Source organism: Vidua chalybeata, chromosome 5 (assembly GCF_026979565.1).
Source record: "Vidua chalybeata isolate OUT-0048 chromosome 5, bVidCha1 merged haplotype, whole genome shotgun sequence".
NCBI classification, from domain to species: domain Eukaryota; kingdom Metazoa; phylum Chordata; class Aves; order Passeriformes; family Viduidae; genus Vidua; species Vidua chalybeata.
Window position 1 is genome coordinate 34235094 of NC_071534.1, and position 15726 is coordinate 34250819.

Genomic DNA, 15726 nt, shown 5'->3' on the forward strand with positions numbered 1-15726 from the left:
CTTCTAAGAGACTCCTCAAAGTTGGACTTAAAAGTTGGACAGTTTTAAATTCACAGTATGGCCTGCATGCTTTCCCACTGATAGGACTCTTAAGTTCCATGAAACATTTTCCTTTTACTGTATGAAATGCTTCTTTTGTGTCTCATTTTTATTCTAGATGCATAACAGTTCACAAATACATGAATAGGCTCAGGATCTACACCAAGTTTTTCACATCAAAGACTGAAAAACAAGTCTATGATTTTTAGTTAACAGAGTGGAAAAGCAATTCAATTCCCTTTTACAATTTCTTTCTCTAAAACTGAGGCACAGTGCTCTGGAGAGTTCATTGGTCACCTTGTATTCTTAACCCTTTGCAATATATTAATAAAATTTTGGAACTGTAGTTTTATGCCATTGCATTATACTAACATAACTGAATCCTCTCTCCTACTCTTTTACATCATCTATCCTTTGACAAATTTTAGGCTGCTACATAGTTTAGAGCAGCAAAACAAAATAGAAATCCACAACTCAGTAATTTATTATCTTAATTAAAGACAATACAGACTTACAGATTTGTGGTTCTTCCATCCTATTTTCCTTTGTAAAATATGGCTCATAAAATCAACATACCCTTTAATAAGATTCACACAGAAAATTTGTTTTCATACTCTAAGAAAGAAAACTGAAATCCATTATTCAGAACACATTTGCAGCTTTTCCTTTCCCCCTCATTAAATCTTCTGCTTCTGAAGAGTCTACACTTCATACTGATTTCATACTGATTTCAAGGAGGATCAGTGTGACTTATCACATGGTCAGACAATTTGCTCTGGGAGTTGAGGAAAAGCTCCTTTAGCAACAGTTAAAGGCTTCAGAAAGGCTTCAGAACTCTTTTTAGCTCTTACATTGTAAAACAAAGACCGGTAGTCAGAAGATTGTTGAAAATACAGGCAAATACTATTTATTATGCAGGTCATAGCTGTGTATAAATACCTTCCTGCTAATAGAGAGATTTATCTTAATTTCTCTTATTGTCTTAGCCTTGCAACAAGTAAGAGTACCACGCTCTATGAACAGCATCAAATAAAGAATATGAATGTGGAATTTATCACAAGTACATATGGAAGGCAGTTCAGGTGATGAATAGGAATTATTGGGGATTTACCTTCAGTAGTCATTTCTTTACCTAAACAGGAAAGAATTATGTGATTTTGACTGAAATCGTCAAAAAATTAAATGCAGGATATGTGTTCTCAAGTTTACTAAAAGATACACAGTAGAAGTGAAGAACTCAGATGAGTTGGTGTGCTTGCAAAATTAAGCATAGTGAATTTTAATGTGAGGCTGTGAATTGGTTTAATTGACAAAACTGATGCCTGGTAAAAGAGGCCAGGGAGGGGAATAAAATACAAGCTAGTTCAGCATGTGGCTAGACCTGTTAAGTGGTCAATTCTAGGTCTACACATTATAGTGTCTATTAATTCTGAAAACTTGGTAAGTATGCCAAAGTTTAGTCTTACTAGCCTCAGAGCAGAGTATTGAAGGAGTATCAGTCCTTAAATTCTTGTCCAACCTTCCTTTTTTTTTGGGGTACAGACCTTTTTATTTGAACTTTTATTCCAAACTGGAATTTTGGGAAATGTACTTTCATGGAGAGCAAAAGAACCCAATGCAGCTAGTTATTACAGCAAAGTGCACGCTTGATGAAGTGAGAGAAAGCAATCTTACCAACCTTCTAGAAGACCCAGTGAATCAACTTACCTTTAGGTCCCTCTATTTTTCATCCCATTTGTGTTTGCTTACATTTTAAATAGTTGAAGGCTGAAGCTACATTATAGTGACTGCATGCAAACTCCATAATTTATGTGGATATGTGGATTGACATTGGTTGGTGATGCCTTAATTTAAGTTATTAATAATCATTAGATAAAACAGGATATTCAGTTTTTGATTAAAGGTGTAATACAAAGTCTAAGTGCATTCAATACCAAATTAGTAGTACCTCTGTAATGAATTTTCTGTCTTATTTTCTCCCTTTCCTCCATGCACGTAGTAAGGATTTTGGAAATATCTACTTTAACTAAATGTATTACTTCATTTTCCACTTGCACACACAGAAACAAAATATTACAGGTTGGTTGTTTCGAACCTGATTATTCTGGAAGTCATAATCCAAAGAATATTGTATTTTCCCTAGCTTCTCAACTTCTTTGGCTTCTTCCTTCTCTTCCCCATCAGTCAGCCCAGTCTCAGCATCATCATCCTTAAGAGCCTAGAAAGAAGAAATGTAATATTCATAAATGAGGCAAAATGTTAAGTAGCAGTTTAAAATAGACACAATCCTCAAATCTATTTTAGAGCCATTAAAAGCAAGCAAAACAGCAGAAATTCAAATATGCAGTTTTCATATATATATATCTCTACTTTCTGAGTTGCTCAATAAGATGTTATAAATCAGCAAGCAAGCAATGGAAGAAGGAAGAAAGCTCCTTGGACTATAACAAGCAAGGATTGCTAAAAAACCTGCAAGTAGAAACAAAATATCATCTCAACATGAAAAAATAGTTCTTCTGGGCTCAGACTGGCTCTTAAAGAGGCACAAGGAGGCAAACATGCTATTAAGTAAGCCAAGTCACGCATTCATTCAACTTAAGAATCTTGGCAATGTCAAACCTGGTTATACATGCTGTGCATTGTTTGCATTTGGCAACACATTTCTGTAGGACTACTGTGATAAAGAGCATGTGCTGTGGATGAGCTCTTTCTACAATCATATGCCAAACATTTTTCATGTTTTTTAGAATGAATATGTAAGCAAAGTTTCCACCATGCCATTAGCAAATGCATGTTCCTCCTTTTCCCTCCCTCCCGAGACCAATTTCCTTTTTATTCATTCTTGCAATAAAGCTTGGCTGAACCAAATTGACTGCAAGTTGATTTTAGTTTGCTTAGAAAGAAACACAAAAATAAAGAAATGCAGTACTGCTTGCAAGCTTTGTCAATTGCATATAACCTATTTTTTAAAGGACACAGCAGTTATCTTAGATTTTATACATAATTAAAATACTAAATGATATAATTTTTTTCCTGTACCAGAAAGCAGAAGCATTTTCGCTGTGTAAAAGGTAAATCATACAATTATTAAACCACATGAACCATAATTAACTATGTAGATCTTATTCTAGCAGATCCTCTCCTGGATAAGAAATGAAAAATAAGACAAAAGTGATGAGGCAAATAGTGAAAAATTGTGGAAAATGTGAAAATAAAGTTGAGAATGTGAAAATAAAGAATCAATACTGAGCATTCATCCAGAATTATTTGCATGTTACAGTAAACAGAGTACTTGTCTGTAAGAGCACTATCTGAATGAAGGTTCTTTCTATATGAAGCTTCTGTTTGCACAGACAGACAAAGTGCCAGAATAAGATGTATTCTTTGTTGCAATGTAATTTTTCTGCAATTGTGTTTTTTTGTGTTGTAGGAAACTTACAGCATTTCTTAACAATAGGTTGCTGCTGGAGCTCTCTGAAAAGGTAGCAAGGCTAGAGAGTAGCTATATACACAGCTGACAGTGGTCAGGGAAAGAAGAAACATGAAAGCATTAAAATTCTCACTCAGCCTTTAATACAGTGAGGGCCATGCAACAGTTGTGTGGGTTTGGAAAGAAGGAAGATTCATCTCTGAAGTAGAAAATGTTCTTCTCCAGATGCCAGATCTAAATAAAAAAGGTCAGACTCAAAACTGCATGATGCTAAGCAATTATTTCTCTGCTTTTGAAATTAGCTAGAAATTCTGTTGGCATAGCTCAAATGAAACCAGTCCAACAGCTTTGATTTTTGCGAGCTGAGGAGCTGGGTCTCATGTAAATATAAATATCTGAATGTTAGTGAATGATGGACTATCTACTAGAAACATAAATTACATTGTACCTGGATGAGACTGGGGGGAAAGGTCAGTGATGGACAGAATCACTTGTGAGACTGGAAGAATAATATTTTTTAAACTAATCATTTCTATTTGGAAGGGCTGAACTGCCTGAAATGAAATTTGGTTTGAGACATTTTATCACTGAGCTCTTAGTAAGTTCCTTGACTGTAGCACAACATTTTTGTTGGTACAACAACAAGTGTGACACTTGAAAACTGATAGGCTCTCTGGCAGACTATACATCGGATTGTCAGGATATAGAGTGATATGATTATGCCAAACATTCTTGGTTTTGATAATAAAAATAAGCTTAATGTTTTGTGGTCATAAAAAAAGATGTGACTCAATCTATCTGAAGCAACCAGGTTTATCTGAGTCTGGAACTGCTCTGAATCATCCCAGGATGGTCCTAAAAGAGGACTCCATGATAAAAGTGTGATATACAGCTCCAGTATATTATTGTTTCTGGGACAAGTGCTGGACTTTCTGCTTTTCCATCTACTTTTGACCTGGATTTTCTTTGAGAGGAAATATCCTATGGCCATTCCCCAGGGAGAAAAGTGAGAAGGCAAAAAGAACATTATACGCTAATTTCCAAGTCAGAGGAATTGTAGTCCATCAAGGCAATAGTTTCCATACTTTCTCTAGAAAAACTACATTCTCTTCTGCAAGGCTGTTCAGTCCAGATGACAGAGCTGTGGGTAGCTCAATGTGAAAAAATTCTTACTGTGACCACAGAAAATATAATGGGAAGTTAACATCTCTCTTGCAAGGGCGTTTTGAAGTACAGGCAGGAAACACTGTAGGGTTAGGAAACTTGTCTCCACAGGTTATGAGAAGGCTACTGGAAAGGTGAAAGCTATTTCCATGAGAGATGGAAAACAAGGTACATTATTGACATCAGCTGAGGAGCTACATGATTCTTCTTGACCTTGACTCAGAAACACCGAACCACTAAGAAAAAACACTGAGAAAGAAATGGTGTTTGGATATGGACAAGTTTGTGGCACTGGGGGGAGGAAAAAAAGGATAAATTATTATTTCTACAGCAGCCTGTAAATAATAGTTTTTACTGTTAAGAGACAAATTTGCTTTTAAACTAGAGGCTGATGCTTCAGGAAGAAGCTGAGTCAAAAGAAGCACTGAAGTTTCTCATGTTTGATTTAGCTGCTGAATTCCAAAGAGGAAGAAGAATTGGTTTGTTTCAAAGTACTTGAAACACCCCACAGGGATTTTAATTTTGTATTGAGATTCTCTAAAAGATCAATATTTAATGGAATATACTACAACCTTCAATGTATAGCATACTGCATCACACTGTATTGAATCTTACTGTTGCACTGCTACAATCAATTAAAATAAGCATCTACATTTTATTTGTTTTATAAAAAATAAAACATTTTTAGTTATAAGCAAGCTTTTCATCAAGCTTTTGCAACCGATAAACTGTAACCAGAAAGACTGGATTTGGATGCAGAGGAATGTAAACCCTGCCCTCTCTAACATTTTCTTTAACTTGATGACATTTTAAATGCTTTTTTCTTTGAAATAAGCAACATGGAAATGCATAATTGCATTGTGATGGAGACTGAATTTATCTTTTCTAATTTGAGAGGACCATGATTTTTACTCAAACAGTTTCTTTATTTCTGCATTACATATACAGAAACATACAACAGTAAAACATCTACTTCCTCTCAAATGTGTATAAATATCTGAAAAATAGGCTTGTATGTAAGCAGGTGTAGGAATGTACTAAGTGTTAATCCAGTACAAACATTTCAAGGTGATACATCTGTGTCTACTGAAATCAGAACCACTACTCTGCAGTGGATCTTACAACAAAAAGAGCTAAATTACAGCAATTTGAGATCCACTGTTCAATCTGCTGGTTGCATCTTCACTTCCATAATGTTATTACAAGTGGTTTTGCAGCCTCCTCTTTTCTCCTGAGTTGTTAAAGAAAATGCCTGATTTTCAATTCTTTTGAAACTCCACACTCTGTAGCGGGTTTTTATACTTCCTGGCTTTTTTCTCCCTCCCATTCCCCTAGCTGACAAAATCCTCTCTCTGGTGATACTGCATCCTGACACTGCAAACATCCCTTGCTTTCAGCTCAGCTCCACCAAAAGCCCTGCACCTTGTCACTAGGCTTGCCCCACTACTATCAACCATGAACCACAAAAGAGATTCTGGGGCTTTAAACAACTTTACTTTAATCGCTCCCCAAAGTATGTGTAGAAAATGACATAGTCTGCAAGGGCAGTTGCTCTGCTGACTGCCTCCAGATTTCACATGTGCAGAAGCTTCAGGACAGCAAAGTGGTAGGAGACTCCTGTAACAAAGCTGCTGGGGGAGCAAGTTTACTTGCTTGCCTCTGTACTGAGAGGCAGAGGCCACAATCATGACTGAGTCACGTCTTTCTTGTTAATGACCAGTTTATGTTGCAAACCATTTAAAAAGCAAAGTGTCTTTCACTTTTGTATATAAAGAAATGCTTTCGTTAACAGAACTTTTAAGGTTCCTTCTGTTTATGGGGTGGCCTACAGACTCACTTTTAAGGAAACAAGTTACCATTAAGCAAGAAGGAGAGACATTGGGAAGCAAAACAAAACACTGACAGCAGCCTGTAAGTTTGTTTGCTGCATGGTGCATGCTGCTGTACTGATTTCCATCTCCACCTGCCCCTCCATCATTTCTTTTGGAATGGTGAAGGGAATATTGTTTTAATGTTTGAATGATGCCCAGTCCTCAGGCTTGTGCAATGCTGGTGAGCTGAAAGAAGAAAACAGGAAGATTTTGTAGCAAAAATGTTCTGTGCTGTGTCCAACAATGAATTTATTGGAAAGGCAATTTTTACTCCACTAGAAATGACTGCTTTTCCACTAATGGTGGTACACATCTCATCATTATCTTCCTCATTCAAGAACACCATAATTCTGATCTGGCCAATTTTTATCCCAAGGGAAAACAAAAGCCTTTAAAAGTTCCCATCTGGTTCCCTATAACAAAGCAGACAAGCCTGCAATAGTAACATGTTCCCTATCACAGTCCCTCAGAAGGAAAGGCAACATTTCATTCATTCAGCATCTGCTTTCTCTCCATGAATTAATTTAAAGAGCATGTTGTGCCTGGGTTTCCAGGCCTGCTGCGCCAGGCTTTGGTCATTGTGAAATCTAGTTTGCCATTACTGCTGTAAGAAAGTTGGCCTCACATGCCAGCAGTGGGCCACACTGATGCACACAATAAGAAAAACCCTGCTGGGTTCAGCATGCCATGTCTTGACTTGCTTGATTACTCCCTTGCTCGTTATCCAGCTTTTAAATGGTCTTCGTTGGGTATTGAAAAGGTTTTCTTTCTTTAGGAGCTCTATGACATGAGGTTATCATGTTCAGCTTAAGCATTTGCTGAGTAGTTTGGGTACTAAAATACCAACTTAATCTGGTGCAACAGAAAAATACAGAAAATGCTGCAGGTGTTCAGTGTAAAATATGAATACATTCATTTAAGTTGGAGCTGTTAAGCTCACAAATCAATCTTTTTTTGATGTTTTATAAACCCCTATAGCCAGTGTTTATAGGCTGAAAAAAGATGAAGCTGATCTCAGATCTGGGAGCCTATTTTGGAAGTTCATCCCATGGGTCAGGGTCTGCTTTGAAAGCAGGGCCCATGTGTGTGAACTAAAAGTAGCAGGCACTCCTGCAAGCATGCACGCTGCTGTGCTCTGCCCCACCTGCCATATGGCAGGCAGCGCTCGCCTGCACTGAGCAGCAGGCTGTGAGTGGGAGGCAGCTTCAGGCTGCTTGGCCAGTGCATGCTGCTCCATCAATTGTTCTTCATCCTCCCCAAATGAATGGCAATGAGCCAGATGGAAGCATGCTTTGGGACAGATCTGGCTCCTTGACCTGGAAGGACCACTCAGAGTACTACATTTATTTGTGTTTGGAAAATCTGTCATACTACATAATTAGGACTATGTGTATTTGATACCGAAAATTAACTTAAATATACCTAGACACGATTTACTGAGTGCCACTTTGATCTATGGAGAAAGGGTTGGCATAGACCTGTTCTACTGGCTTAGTTCCATAAAAAGAGATTAAGATAATCATCTGACCATCTTCTAAAAAGGAAGTATCTGATATTCTCATGTTTGAAGGCTGTTTGCTATTCATATTCACTATTTATCAATTTGTAAAGAGTAAATACCCTTGCTTAAAAAGAAAATTATTAGATATTCCCAAATATTTAGTTTTTGTTTTAATTTTTTAAAAACATACACCTCATTAATATGAACTGCTGTTCTTGTAGATTATGTATACCCACTAATTTCAGACATAGTGTAGGAGTCTAGCTCTCCATACAGTCTATGGATATAGGTAAATGTCTTGGGAGTGTGATTCAAGTCATTTAATTTAAGGACTAATTGCATACTTCCTAAATGCCACTCATTAGGAACTTGCAGACTCTGGTCTTGAATAAAGAACTTAAATTTGGTCTGTTAATCAAGAAAATGCAAAAAACATCCCTGAAAATGGAAGCTTCCAGTGGTAAGACCTTCAATACAGAAAACAAGACATGTAAAAGAATTAGTAGGATCTGCATCTTCATGTCCCCCTAACAGTACAGTAGGTTAAAATAGAAGTAACAAATTAATTACTTTACAGGAAAAAATAGCTTAACAAAGGAGGAAAACAAACTCAGGAAACATGCAAAGCAGGGTCCTATCTTTTCTTGGAAGTGACTGAGAGGAAGATACAGGAATGCAAATAAGCCCAGTCTTGTGTCTCACAGCTATTGCTTCCATATTTTCAGGCTTCTGAAGTCTAATATAAATCTAAATTCCAAAAGAGTTTTACAGAAAACCTACTTGCAGAACACAAACACGCATCTATAACATTTTATCTTCATAAACATGTTATGCACATTTTTCAGGAAGTTTTATGCACACTGCATAGTTGTCTTTGAGGCAGGTGAAAAAGCAGGACAACTGGTCAAGGCTGAGATTGAATGAATGTACAAACAGTACTCAGTTAATCCATTTTGACTGCCACAGTAAACTTACTGGGCTTGTTTTCTCTGAAGACTCATCTCCAGTATTTTTGACTAACCCTCTCCACTGTAGTGGCTCTGCAGCACATCATCTTTCTGAGTGTGAATTAGGATGTCTCACTGCATTGTGGATAAGCCACAGTGAGCATTCACACCACCATGGGTGGAAGATGACAACAAATGGGAACTGGCATGCTAACATCAAGATAGGTAGCACTGTGGAATAAACACCTCACTATTCTCTAGGCACTCAACTGGGAAAACAAACAAGCATGTAACCAAATATTGCAGAAGAAAAGACCACTGCCAGCAACAGAGCTCCTGTCCCTCAGAAAAATCCTCTTGGATTTTTTTCTGGTAATAAAGGCTTCAGTTGTTTCAAATGAAATCCAGGCTCTCTAGTTGTCAGTGTGGATTATCCTGACTTCATGTGGGCTACTGTCTTCATGCTGCCAGGTCAATGCACTCTACTTTGGAATATTTCAGGGCACCTAACACTAAATATCTTGTTCCTTCAGTATTTTATCTGCATGAAGGCAAGGGTGTTGGATGATCAACAGCTAGAATCGTAAGGTGAATCAGTCTAAAAAAAACATCGTATGTTGAAGTTCGGCTGGGTGCAATTGCAGCTCTCACTGTCATGTCACTTTACTACACCTGCTATTCAGAGAGGAACATTAATCAGAATATTCTGATTAAGTTAGTACATAACCCCAATGTAAAAGGAAGACCTATGTAAAGGAAAAACAAATGTACAGAGAAGTCAAGTGGCTGACTGAAGGACACAGTAAGTCAGTAGCAGAGCCAAGAATATACTACCCATACTCCAGGCTCTAGTACATACATCTAATACCAAATCTCCTGTTTCACCTAACACACACATTGTAAGCAAAAAAATTCTTTACTAGTTACAGTGTTTTAGCCTGATAGAATTATTAAATCTCCTTTTCTACAAATGCTTTGTGACCTCATAAAATGTTCAGACCACAACAATTATTCTCCAAGTAATAGGGCTAAACTTAGTAAGTTCTCAGTGGTGCTGTTCATGAATGATTTCATTTATTCCTTTTCTTAGCCCAAGGCTGAGCTTAATCAAGAATTTTGCTGTACCAATACATTAAATCCAGACATAATAAATCTGAAGCTATTACACCATCTCTGAAACAGTCTTCAGGGCCTTTTTTTTTTTGCCCCCTCAAAGAAAAAAGTACTGGGAGCCACCAGGGGCATTTGTAGAGATTGAAAGTTAGGAAGATGAAAACCATGATGGGAAAATCTCACAAAAAGACTAGTGCCAGTTGTCACTAGGTTGCACCAACAGAAATCTGTACTAAGACCACTTAAGAAACTTTGATATGGAACACTAAGAATTTAATGCCTGAGCACTGTACTGAGATGATGTGAGAGCCCACAGCAAGTTTCATGAGGTAGCAGTCAATTTAGCAACACTTAGAAACTAAGATATTAAAAATACGTATTGCTTCTGTCTACTTTTGATATAGTGACATTTATACAAAAAGGCAATATAAATAGCAAGTTATTTTTATGTGTCCATCAATTTTAAACTTGAGCTTTCTGGTACAGTTTGACTTAATATTTTAACTATAGAAAGAATGACAACCTCTCTTCTTCTGCCCTCCTCCAGCTTCCCCAAATATATATCCAACCAAAAAATACCCAATCAATTTAGTTCAGCCTCTTGATGTGTGTATCAAAGCTACTACATGTCCATCTCTGCTAAGGAGACAGAGCTGTCAGGAGACTATGCATGAGAGCTTAAGACTAGGTGCGTCCAAATAGCAAAATAAACCTACCGCAAGTGACAATCCAGAACAGTCATGAGACACAACATTGACAAGGAGGACATAGGAGGAAGAAATAAAAATTAAAACATCCACACACAAACATTAGTAGAAAACATGGAGAAATGACCTTTTTTACAGGTGTACACTCATTAACAATTCTGCCTTCCCTAGAAGGAATCTAATCCTCCCAGTGGCCTTTGGTAGAGCTGTATACTCAACTTGAAAAAGTAAGCCTTATCTGCAATGGAAATGGGTCTCAATACTGAAAACCTAAACTTATCTTCAACTCATCTCCCATTCCACTTCAGCTACATCTTTTGATAATCTTCATATAAATACAATTTCTCTTTTGAATTGTGTTTAGGGAAGTGGATATTCTGAAGCAGAAATATTCTAAAAGAGACAAAAAATTTATTCCCCTTTCTGTAATATCTAGCTATCAGTGTGTGACTTTTGAGCTGACTGTGACTCTATTTCAAAAGGATCTTCAACTATGCCAAGTTACATGGCTCTAGAATGATTTGGCATAGATAGGCAAGAATAAAAGTAGTTCAGAAGTTCTCCTCAACAAAAAAAAAATCCAGACGAAGATAAAAAAAATTATTTCCAGGAGCTGTAGCTTTCAGTTTACCAAATGGCACTCTCTTCCAGCTTCATATGCCTAGGGAACTACGATCCTGCAAGATGCCACGTGACTAGCAACTGCTATTATCATTTTTAGCTGAAGGCAGAAGTAATTACCACTTGCAGGCTCAGGCCTAACAATGACTGAAGTAGGTTTTTCAGTTTTTGAAAACATTAGTACTATATGTTGCCCTTTATAATGGCATTAGATTTACATCTTACTCTTCAATTACTTTTTTTAACAATTTGCTTCTTTGAAGCTCTAAAAGGCATTCTTATTATTCCCCTTTCTGTTTTATGCCAGAGCCTCTAAAATGCTTCAATTCTCTTAACTGAAGTACACTACATTTAGCATTGCCTTGAATTCAGCTAGGTATATTAAAACCTGCACTGGTAAGTCAAGATTAACTGTTAGAATAAAAACCATATCATACACAAAAATATGACAGCCAAAATGTTGCATTAGGAATCAAGTTGGCAAAAGTTACTGAATGCCAAGGACTTAAAAATCTGTACACTGTCAGACTGCTAGAAATGAATTTAAGGTGCTAATTTAAGAACCTTTCAGCCTGGGTTTGAAATCCCAGACAGTGAGGAGAGATAGCTGAAGCGTTGGTAATCTACTTATTAAAGGTCTGACATTTACATCAACTGTGAATCTACCCTCCTTAGGTTTAACTGTGCAAAACAAAACATGCTAGTTAAATCCCAAAAATACAGGCAAATGTAGGTTTAAATAACTATACCAAGTATTTTGAATGGAATCATCTTAAAATACCTATCTGTGCAACATTTCAAAGTTTGAGCTCTTTTTGTAGACAAAAGATGCAGGATTTAGCTTTTTATCAAATTTTCCCATTAAAAAGATACAAATGGAGCTCAATATTAATAAAATAATGTAGTTTTGCATTTCAAATACTTATTTTCCAAGAATCCATGGTCATTTATCCAGGTCCTAATGAATATAATTAAAAACGCTTAATAATACATTGTAAATACAACAAAGGCCTTACAAAATATGGAACAAATTCAACATAAATATCAATAAACAAATTGCACATTTTTTATCCTATGACAAAGTATTAGGTTTGTTATCATTAGCAGGACATAACAAAGTTCTCCAGAAAATTTTCCATCAGCATAATCAAAGCAGTTCTTCCAAATTATTCTGGGTTCAATGGGAGAGCTAGTTTACAGTAGCCTAGGATAAGCCTTCTATACATTGAAGGGGAAATATCTCACAATTTCTTAATATTAATACCTCAGAACAAAGTCTATAAATCAAATACAGGGATGAATGCTAAATCAAAGTGCTTTAAGAGAAGGAGTTTGTTTCATATTCATCATATGGAGAAAAAAACCAGCAGCATAATATCTTCTTCAAAGGAGAACTCAAAATTTCTGCTCTGATGTTTCTTGAGCTCAGTCTCACTAATCTGTCTAACCTTGGAATATCTCCATCTACATTAGTGATTTTGTGTACTGAGGATGTTTTTCTCAGGTGTGAATTTGTCTTGTGTTGGTGCTACACACTCCAGTACACCAGTGTAGCACACAAAGCACTGTATCTCCAGGAGGAACCAAGGTTGAAATGTGCACTAGTGCAGTATCTAAAGTACTCCACTTGCAATGGGGATGTAAAGGTCTCCAGCAATTGCTCTTTGTCCTCTTGTCTCTGAAACTGAAACTGGAAATAGCTTGGATAACTCTACACTTATCCATTATTTTCCTCCCCTTATCTGTGCTCCTTTCTGACTCCTCTCATGTGATCTATAGCAGCTGGTCATCAGACTTGTAAGGCTTCCTCACCCTCACCTCACTTCCTGATCTTGCTCTTCCCCTTCTACATCCTATGTGCCTGGAAAAGCATGCTAACCTGTTCCAGGACTCTAAAGACTGGCTGATGAGCTGGCTGGTCCATCACTGAGCAGTGGCATTTCACCACTTTTCTGGACTGGGCCATCTGCCTCTTAAGCTACCATGCTTTAAGATTCTTTTCTGGGATCTTGTCCCTGACCAGCTGGCCCTAGTTCTTGGGTTTCCAGCTCTGACTTGTATTTCTGATCAACCTGCCTTCAGCTCAGCTTTCTTCCATGCTAGATCCCAACTTGTGAAATCATCTCATTAATCCTGAACATGCTTTTATTCTCTCTTTTTGACTGGGTAATCACTCTTGTGCTGCTCTAGCTCAACTTCCCCAGGAGTCTTGGGAACACAGACTTGACTATGCAATATCTTTAAAGTTATTTGCTTCTACTTATGAGGGTTTGCAAAGCAATTCTCTAAATTTCTTTAGTCCTTCCTTTTTGAAAAATCTAGCCCTTTGTCTTCTTAGCTTAGGAAATCTCTGAGCTTTGAGGACAAATAGATACTTCATGTTTATTTCCTCATTCTGCTGCTTATTCCTAACAGTTTGCTCCAGGAAGAGCAGTACTAAAATCCCATGAATAAAAAGCTTTGTTTTTTCTCAGGAAGGTATTAGTTGAGTTTGTGACCCTTAGTATTAAGCCCTGTGACCTCTGCTTCACTTCCACCAAGTAGTTCTGAAGGACAAGCTTTTCTGCCCTTATGAAAACTATGCTCCTCTCGAAGGGTATTATATTAAACTTCTCCAAGTTACTCAGTTGACTTACAGCTCCAAGTATGGCCTGTTATCTTTAATCTTCTCTCTAGAACAAAATGAATTCTCCAAACATCACTGTATTGAATGCCCCTGTGGTTTTCCTTTTTCATTATTTCCCCTTGCTTCTGACTCTCATTTTTGCCTCTATACTATTGTTTCATTCTCAGCTGAACTTTTGTGTAAAAAGAAATCTAGAGTTCACAACTACTTTTCTTTATCATATAATCTCAGAAATACTGCTAGTAAGATAGATAAAGATACATAAACACTGGTCTCGAAAAAAAGTACAGTGAAAATCACACCCAGCTACTCCATTTTTGAAGCAAGCAGGATACTCTTGATAAACCCGCCCCTTAAGGATGAGTCACCATATGCCTGCTCATGTGTTTTTAGCAGAACAGGGAAATTGGCTGGCTGCTTCAACAGTGATGCCACACCCAGGTTCATCCCTTGTGATACCACTGAGAAGATGCTCAATCAGTCCACTCTTCACAGAGCCACTACTGAGACAACGAGCACAGCTTTTTCTAGACACATCAAAGAGAAACCTTCAAATGCAACCCAAAAGTTCAAGAAACAGAGAGGTACTTTACCTGGTCTTTCATGCTTTTCCCTAAATCTTTAACATCTTTCATGTTAATAGCATTCTTCCCCCCCTTCTCCTTTCCCTTCTTCTTGTTCTTCTTTTTGAATAAGCATTTCTTACAGAGACAAAAGCAGCAGGTGAGGATTAATAGGACTGCAACTATGGCTATGGCTATTAAGGCCCAAGGTGGCACTAGAAGAGAAAAAGACACACACACAAAAAGAAGGTGGTAAACTGTTAGTAGGGTTAAATTTAGAAACAAGCACATTTCTCTCACAGCTAAGCCTTTTTCAATGAAAATGCCTTGCAGAAATACCTCAGATCCTTTCTAAAATATCCTGTCATCATTTATATATTTCTCCCAACTGAGCATTTGTCCATACAAAGCAAATTTAACACATCTATCTATATACAAGCCTGGTGACACATATCAAACTCACCTGCAGCTATTTTGATTCATCAATCATCTGAAAAGAGTATATCCAAAATATTTACACTGTGCAATCTGTAAAATGCTCGGCACATTTAAGCAATTACTTGTTTCTTTCTTTAATCATCTCCCCAACCCACCTGGCATTGTGGCTGAATCGGGTGGAACTGACTGGAAATTTCCCTTTTCTGGAATGGTGTCTGATCTAAGCAGTCAGTTCTAATGACAGCCCTTTTCCTCTGCCCACTGCTGCACTTGACAAATTCGCAGATTCCTTGCAATAGCTGCAGGTCAAGGTCACCAGTGAAGACTGACCAAGGATAGAGGGCTGTCCAATCCACGGGCATTTGCCCTATCTGGCATCATGCCCTTAACACTAGCAAAGTTTCAGCACACAGCTGTATTCTCACCTATACTCTCCTATAAACAGAAGATTGTGTTACATTTTTTCATTAAGTTCAGGCTGCAGGACATGGCTGAAGCATGAATAAATAAGAGAACACTTACTAGCATAAAATGTCCTTGTTAAAGATCAAAATTTTTGGAAAAAAGCAATTAAGATGACACTTAAACACAAGTACTCCAGAAGGCAATTATCTTCACCCAAATCAGCTTTAATGACTACTGATTCCCACATTTAAGCAGAACACCTGACAAAATTTTAAATCTTGTGAACTGTCATTTTCTAAAA

The 15726-nt window shown here is 37.3% G+C and overlaps 1 protein-coding gene across 4 annotated transcripts in view; it reads right to left on the minus strand.

The window, feature by feature from the left end:
• SYT1 (synaptotagmin 1) overlaps nucleotides 1–15726 on the minus strand; it is a 341927-nt gene that overhangs the window by 81976 nt on the left and 244225 nt on the right. For 3 of the 4 annotated variants that reach the window (XM_053942708.1, XM_053942706.1, XM_053942707.1), the window contains 2 exons: nucleotides 14613–14797; nucleotides 2135–2257 (listed from right to left, as the gene is read on the minus strand). In XM_053942708.1, coding sequence (XP_053798683.1) covers nucleotides 2135–2257; nucleotides 14613–14797 — 308 coding nt within the window. The remainder of the gene's footprint in view (nucleotides 1–2134; nucleotides 2258–14612; nucleotides 14798–15726) is intronic. The other variant, XM_053942709.1, reaches the window with a different exon arrangement.